We start from the raw sequence: 6,651 nt of genomic DNA, 5'->3' as shown, positions 1-6,651 counted from the left end.
GAGTTTATGCTTCACACAACGGGTCGCCCACAGGGGGCGCTATATTTAATATAAGGCCTAAGGCTGATTTATACTTCTGTGTTGACTGTGTGCAGAGCCCTGTGTTGCTGTGAGCATTTATTCTTCTGCATTAGTGTCTGTGTTGCGCTGACTCTTAAACATCTTCCTCTACACTCTGTAGTACGCACTGCAGTGGTGTAGTAGAGTTATTAGCGCAGGGTTCGACACAGAAGTATAATTTGGGCTTTAGTACGGTTTAGTTCAGAATGTCAGACTCATTCAAAAGGCCACTAGGTGTCAGTGAAATGGCTGATTATTCACATGTAAAATAATCCATCCATCCATTATCTGTAACCGCTTATCCAATTCAGGGTCACGGTGGGTCCAGAGCCTACCTGGAATCATTGGGCGCAAGGCGGGAATACACCCTGGAGGGGGCGCCAGTCCTTCACAGGGCAACACAAACACACACACACATTCACTCACACACTCACACCTACAGACACTTTGGAGTCGCCAATCCGCCTACCAACGTGTGTTTTTGGACTGTGGAAGGAAACCGGGGCACACGGAGGAAACCCACGCAGACACAGGGAGAACACACCACACTCCTCACAGACAGTCACCCGGAGGAAACCCACGCAGACATGGGGAGAACACACCAACTCCTCACAGACAGTCACCCGGAGTGGGAATCGAACCCACAACCTTCAGGTCCCTGGAGCTGTGTGACTGCGACACTACCTGCTGCCGCCCTATGAAAAAGAATCACAGTAAAAATATGTCACTGCTCCTTTAAAGCTGATATTCAGTCCTTTGTTCTTTCTCCTCAGCGGATGACTCCGAGATCACCTTTGACCCCGGTGATGTCATCACTGATGTGGAGATGCTGGACGAGGGCTGGTGGCGAGGCTGCGGTCCTGACGGACAGATTGGGATGTTCCCAGCAAACTACGTCGAGCACATTTAAATCTGCAGGAATAAAGGGGGATAAATATTAATCTGTACAACCCTGGGTTTATTTAAATGGTTTATGTTAATTAGGTTTCTGTCACATGCACCAATAGGGGATATTTCTGATCATATATAAATATATATGTGTAAAATAAACTGTTCAAATAATTTTTGTTCTGTCTTTATTTTTGAGTAAGTAACAGTGCTTTACCACTGCATGGTCCCTCCTCTACTGGACTCTACTGGTCTGTTCCACTCCTCCACCAGGTGAATCAGGTCCTGGTTCTGGAAGTGGGTTCTTGTTTAGTGGCTGTTCTCTCGTGGTTCAGAGCGAGTCGAGTAGGGACTAAACCGTGGCGTGTAAACCTTGCAGAGCGCTGATTGTCCAGAGAGAGTCGTCACTCTACGCCACGCAACGCAGACGACCAGCACCAACTCTCCATCTGTAAAATCTCCAGCTGCAGCAGAGATCACGTTTGTTTTTATCCAACTCACGACGGCAGCTCGTAAATTTACGGCGTTTAGTGATAAGAGATAATGGTTTACAGATTATGGATTAAGGTTTAGAAATGAGTGGAAATGGCTTATATATATTATTGATTAGGATCTATAGATCAGTGTGGGGTTTACAGAGTAGGGAATAGGGCTGGAAGAATAGGAAGTATGTTTAAAAGAAAAATGAATTGTGGTTTAAAGATTAATATGGATTGAAGTGTATGGATTTATATTTAAAGATTAGGGAGTGTGATTTGGGAACAGGGTTTAGGGATTAGAGATCAGGTGGAAGTGTGTAAAGATTAGGGAGTAGGGTTTAGGGATTAGAGATCAGGCGGAAGTGTGTAAAGATTAGGGAGTAGGGTTTAGGGATTAGAGATCAGGCGGAAGTGTGTAAAGATTAGGGAGTAGGGTTTAGGGATTAGACATCAGGCGGTAGTGCATATAGATTAGGGAGTAGGGTTTAGGGATTAGACATCAGGCGGTAGTGTGTAGAGATTAAGCAGTAGGGTTTAGGGAGTAGTGTGCAGAGATTAGGGAGTAGGGTTTAGGGATTAGAGATCGGAGAGTAGTGTGTAGAGCTTAGGGTTTAGGGATTAGAGATCAGGCGGTAGTGTGTAGAGATTAGGGAGTAGGGTTTAGGGATTAGAGATCAGGGAGTAGTGTGTAGAGATTATGGAGTAAGGTTTAGGGATTAGAGATCAGGCGGTAGGGTGTAGAGATTAGGGAGTAGTGTTTGGGGTTAGATATCAGGGAATAGTGTGTAGAGATTAGGGAGTAGGGTTTAAGGATTAGAGATCAGTGAGTAGTGTGTAGAGATTAGGGAGTAGGGTTCAGGGATTAGAGATCAGGGAGTAGTGTGTAGAGATTAGGGAGTAGGGTTCAGGGATTAGAGATCAGGGAGTAGTGTGTAGAGACTAGGGTTTAAGGATTAGAGATCAGGGAGTAGTGTGTAGAGATTAGGGAGTAATGTTTAGGGATTAGAGATCAGGGAGTAGTGTGTAGAGATTAAGCAATAGGGTTTAGGGATTAGAGATCTGAGAGTAGTGTGTAGAGTTTAGGGTTTAGGGATTAGAGATCAGGGAGTAGTGTGTAGAGATTAAGCAATGGGGTTTAGGGAGTAGTGTGCAGAGATTAGTGAGTAGGGTTTAGGAATTAGAGATCAGGGAGTAGTGTGTAGAGATTAGGGAGTAGGGTTTAGGGATTAGAGATCAGGGAGTAGTGTGGAGAGATTAGGGAGTAGGGTTTAGGGATTAGAGATCAGGGAGTAGTGTGTAGAGATTAAGCAATAGGGTTTAGGGATTAGAGATCTGAGAGTAGTGTGTAGAGTTTAGGGTTTAGGGATTAGAGATCAGGGAGGAGTGTGTAGAGATTAGGGAGTAGGGTTTAAGGATTAGAGATCAGGGAGTAGTGTGTAGAGATTAGGGTGTAGGGTTTAGGGATTAGACATCAGGCTGTAGTGTGTAGAGATTAGGGAGTAGGGTTTAGGGATTAGAGATCAGGGAGGAGTGTGTAGAGATTAGGGAGTAGGGTTTAGGGATTAGAGATCAGGGAGGAGTGTGTAGAGATTAGGGTGTAGGGTTTAGGGATTAGAGATCAGGCGGTAGTGTGTAGAGATTAGGGAGTAGGGTTTAGGGATTAGAGATCAGGGAGTAGTGTGTAGAGATTACAGAGTAAGGTTTAGGGATTAGAGATCAGGCGGTAGTGTGTAGAGATCAGGCCGTAGTGTGTAGAGATTAGGGAGTAGGGTTTAGGGATTAGAGATCAGGGAGGAGTGTGTAGAGATTAGGGAGTAGGGTTTAGGGATCAGAGATTAGGGAGTAGTGTGAAGTAGTGTGGATTTAGGGATTAGAGATCAGGGAGTAGTGTGGATTTAGGGATTAGAGATCAGGCGGTAGTGTGTAGAGATTAGGGAGTAGGGTTTAGGGATTAGAGATGAGGGAGTAGTGGGCAGAGATTAAACAGTAGGGTTTAGGGATTAAAGATCGCGGGGTAGGGTTAAGGGAGTATTGTGTGGAGATTAAAGATTAGGGAGTGTGGAGATTATTGTGCGCATCCAATCGGACCCAGCGTTGTTGGTGACGTCACGGCGCGCGTGTCCAGCCCATAGACCGTATATAGCCCCGGTGCGCGCTCCTGAGTCCTCAATGTTGTGATGATGGCTGCGCGCGTGCTCTTGAGGTCCGCGGTGCGCGCGACGGTGCTGTCCGGCCGCCCCGTGCACGTGAGGGGCGTGAGCGGAGGTAATAAATAAAAAGCAGTTATTAACGATAAGGTTTATCGATTATATCAGTGCTCAATGACTGCGCAGGAACCAATGACACGGTCAGGACCGAACCAAGGGCACACTGACCCTGTTAGCGTTAGCCTTAGCACCTGCTCCGGTCCGAACCGAGACCGCGGGCTGTTTACATTTCTGTTCAACACAGGTGTCAGTGTCTGAGTTAGTATCAGCCTTTAGTAACGCGTTTGGCGTCTTTTCGGCTCCAGACCCCGGAGAACGGCGCGGTCTCGGGGAGTTTTTAACCCGAGGGAGGTGAGAAGTGAGTTTTATTGGTGTTTAATGCAGTATTTTGGTGTCTAATGCAGGAATTCCCACCGATGACCAGCAGGCCACGGGGCTGGAGAGAGCCGTCCTCAGCTCCCTGAAGAAGGGCTCGGTGAGTGCCGCCTTAAACACAGCTCCACAGCCTGAAGTGAAAGTGAAATGACAGTTCAAGGTTTTGACCGTTCCACCTTAAAAGGCGCTGCAGTAATGTGTCGTGTTAAAGTGTGTAACGTTACTGTCGCACCTCTTAAGGTGGAACGGGTGAATTTGAATTGCAAATCTCTCAGATTATAGTTGCAAAGTTTAAGGTGGAATGGGAAGTGTCATTTTAAGCAGTGTGCCGTTACTACTGCGCCATTTAAGGTGGATTAGGCAGTGTGTCATGCTCAGCTGTGTAGTTGTACCAGTTAAGGAGGAACAGGTGAAGTTGATACGCTGAACTAAAATTATACCCCTGCACTGTTTAAGGTGGAATGGGAAGTGTCGTGTTAGGCTATGTAATGTTTCCCATTCCACCTTAAACTCTGCAGCATTATAACCTGATAGTCTTCCATATCAAATTCACCTCTTCCACCTTAAGTGGTGCTGCGGTAATGGGACACGTCTAATCTGTGCAGCCTTGTAACCTGTCTGACATAATCAAATTCACCTGTTCCACCTTAAATAGTGCGACAGAAGTGAACTTTAAAAGAGTTTAACTTGAATAAGTTACCAATAATAAGATCATAAACATAAAGTACAAAAAGTTCTTCTGCTAACTTTATAACCTCAGGTTTCAAGTTAAAAATGGCATTATTTTACTTTAGTTTCCTTTACGTTCCTTTATTCCAGCTTCACTCTCTTCAGTTTACGTCTTGCTTTCTCTAATATTTACGTTTGTCGTTTAGCTGATGTTTCTGAGGGTAATTCCAGAGACTGAGTGACTGCAGCACTCTTCTAAACAAATCAGGCACCTTTTCTGTCCGATTGTGTGTTAGGATTATTTAATGCTGCAGTATCGTCAGGTCACTTTGAGAGTGACGGTGTTGTGTTCGGAACAGTTAGTGTTATCAGTCGCAAGTGACATGATGATTTTGTGGGGTGTGTCTTGTTCTGTTGGTATTCAATGCCTGGGTTTCTCTCTCTCTCTCTCTGTGTAGGACCCGTACAGTGTATTGAAGCCAAAGCAGTACGTCGGCTCCAGACAGGACCCTCACATCGTGCCCTCCATCCACAGCAAGAGGCTGGTGGGCTGTGTCTGTACGTGTCTCTCTGCTCCGTCCAGGGCTCGTGGCTTTAGTTCTGACTCAGGACCTGACCCAGATCAGACCGTTCTGCGGTTCCGTTACAGACAGTAGCCATGTTTTTTGGTTGATTTCTCTGTTGTCTCAGAAATTATTGCACTCAGTGATATTTGTTGTCATTTTAAGTCATTTTTTATTCCACAGATAAAAAGATAATATAACAGAATAATAATGCAATTACACCCCTTTTTAAAGTGCACAGAACGTTTAGTAAAAATGTATTTATTAAGAATATTCAGACACAGGAACTGGAATATAGAAAATGTTTGAATATTCTAAATAAATGAAACATTAATGAAATAAAACCACATAAGAGACAGACAGAGCGGCTAAAACACTGGAGACGTTTACTCTTCTGTAAACACACAGTGGACAATCACTGAGGTAAGTAGCAATCACAGAGGAAGTGTCCGTACATTGTGTGATAAATCAGTAAAGTGATTATTGTGACAGACCCAGCTGCTAATGAGATTATTCTTACAGCTTCTGATGCACAGTAACACACAGGTAATGGAGTGAAAGGTCTGTGTGTAAATTAACGTTGTTTAATGCCAGTTACAGTGTGTAAAATCAGACAGGAGTCAGAGCGTCTGATCTGGAGCGAGGAGAAGGTCCGGGGTGTGTCCCTGGTTTTGTTTCTGTGTTTTAAAGTACAGTGTGTGTTTCCTGTGTTGAAGGTGAGGAGGACAACACGGCCATTGTGTGGTTCTGGCTTCATCAGGGAGAAGCTCAGCGCTGTCCGTCCTGCGGATCCCATTACAAACTGGTTCCTCATGAGCTCCCTCACTGAGCGAGAGACACTCACACAGAGAGTGAGAGGAGGAGGAGGAGAGAGAAAGCACCTTCAAATTCATGTGAATGAAATAAGCCTTATCTGCGTTTGCAGTTTTATTGCGTGACGCTCTTAACTCTGAGAGAGGTCGTTCCTGAGTGTGGGAATCTGTACGTTCCTCAGCAACACAGGCTACTGTTCTTCTACTGGATCAATTACAACTAAATAAACATTATTTAAAACCAAATGTGGTGTTTTTGGCATCTTATTTTTTCTGTAGATTCTCAGAAACAACAAGGTGTTGATGTCTATTTACTGCTCTCCTTCAAGGAGTAGATCACAATTACAGTGGAGATGAATGGAAGCAGACGTCCTCCTCTAAAAGCCCCTCACAGAAAGTGAGGACAGTAGACGGTGGGGGACAGTGGACAGTGGAGGTGAATGGAATCAGACGTCCTCCTCTAAAAGCCCCTCACAGAAAGCGAGGACAGTAGACGGTGGGGGACAGTGGACAGTGGGGGACAGTGGACAGTGGAGGTGAATGGAATCAGACGTCCTCCTCTAAAAGCCCCTCACAGAAAGCGAGGACAGTAGACGGT

The 6,651-nt window shown here is 45.2% G+C and overlaps 2 protein-coding genes across 4 annotated transcripts in view; both read left to right on the top strand.

The window, feature by feature from the left end:
• The window catches only part of dbnla (drebrin-like a), a 24,157-nt gene extending 23,024 nt beyond the window's left edge, over positions 1–1,133 (top strand). For 2 of the 3 annotated variants that reach the window (XM_066650526.1, XM_066650524.1), the window contains one exon: positions 834–1,133. In XM_066650526.1, coding sequence (XP_066506623.1) covers positions 834–970 — 137 coding nt within the window. In that variant the 3' untranslated portion in view covers positions 971–1,133. The remainder of the gene's footprint in view (positions 1–833) is intronic. The other variant, XM_066650523.1, reaches the window with a different exon arrangement.
• Positions 1,134–3,537: 2,404 nt separating this feature from the next.
• Positions 3,538–6,234, top strand: cox5ba (cytochrome c oxidase subunit 5Ba). The gene is made up of 4 exons (XM_066651287.1): positions 3,538–3,692; positions 4,039–4,109; positions 5,137–5,236; positions 5,958–6,234. Exons 1-4 carry the CDS (start codon positions 3,605–3,607, stop codon positions 6,068–6,070), a joined length of 372 nt encoding a protein of 123 aa, XP_066507384.1. The 5' UTR covers positions 3,538–3,604; the 3' UTR covers positions 6,071–6,234.
• Positions 6,235–6,651: the final 417 nt, after the last annotated feature.

This window comes from Hoplias malabaricus, chromosome 18 (genome assembly GCF_029633855.1).
Source record: "Hoplias malabaricus isolate fHopMal1 chromosome 18, fHopMal1.hap1, whole genome shotgun sequence".
Lineage (NCBI taxonomy): Eukaryota > Metazoa > Chordata > Actinopteri > Characiformes > Erythrinidae > Hoplias > Hoplias malabaricus.
The sequence above is the reverse complement of the archived record's forward strand: the minus strand, read 5'-3'. Positions and strand labels throughout refer to the sequence as shown.

Bases quoted from the DNA above. Each gene is read 5' to 3' on its own strand.
- cox5ba (XM_066651287.1), top strand. From the start codon at position 3,605: ATGATGGCTGCGCGCGTGCTCTTGAGGTCCGCGGTGCGCGCGACGGTG. The intron at 3,693-4,038 runs GTAATAAATAAA...TGTCTAATGCAG, and splicing joins CGTGAGGGGCGTGAGCGGAG to GAATTCCCACCGATGACCAG. The intron at 4,110-5,136 runs GTGAGTGCCGCC...CTCTCTGTGTAG, and splicing joins GCTCCCTGAAGAAGGGCTCG to GACCCGTACAGTGTATTGAA.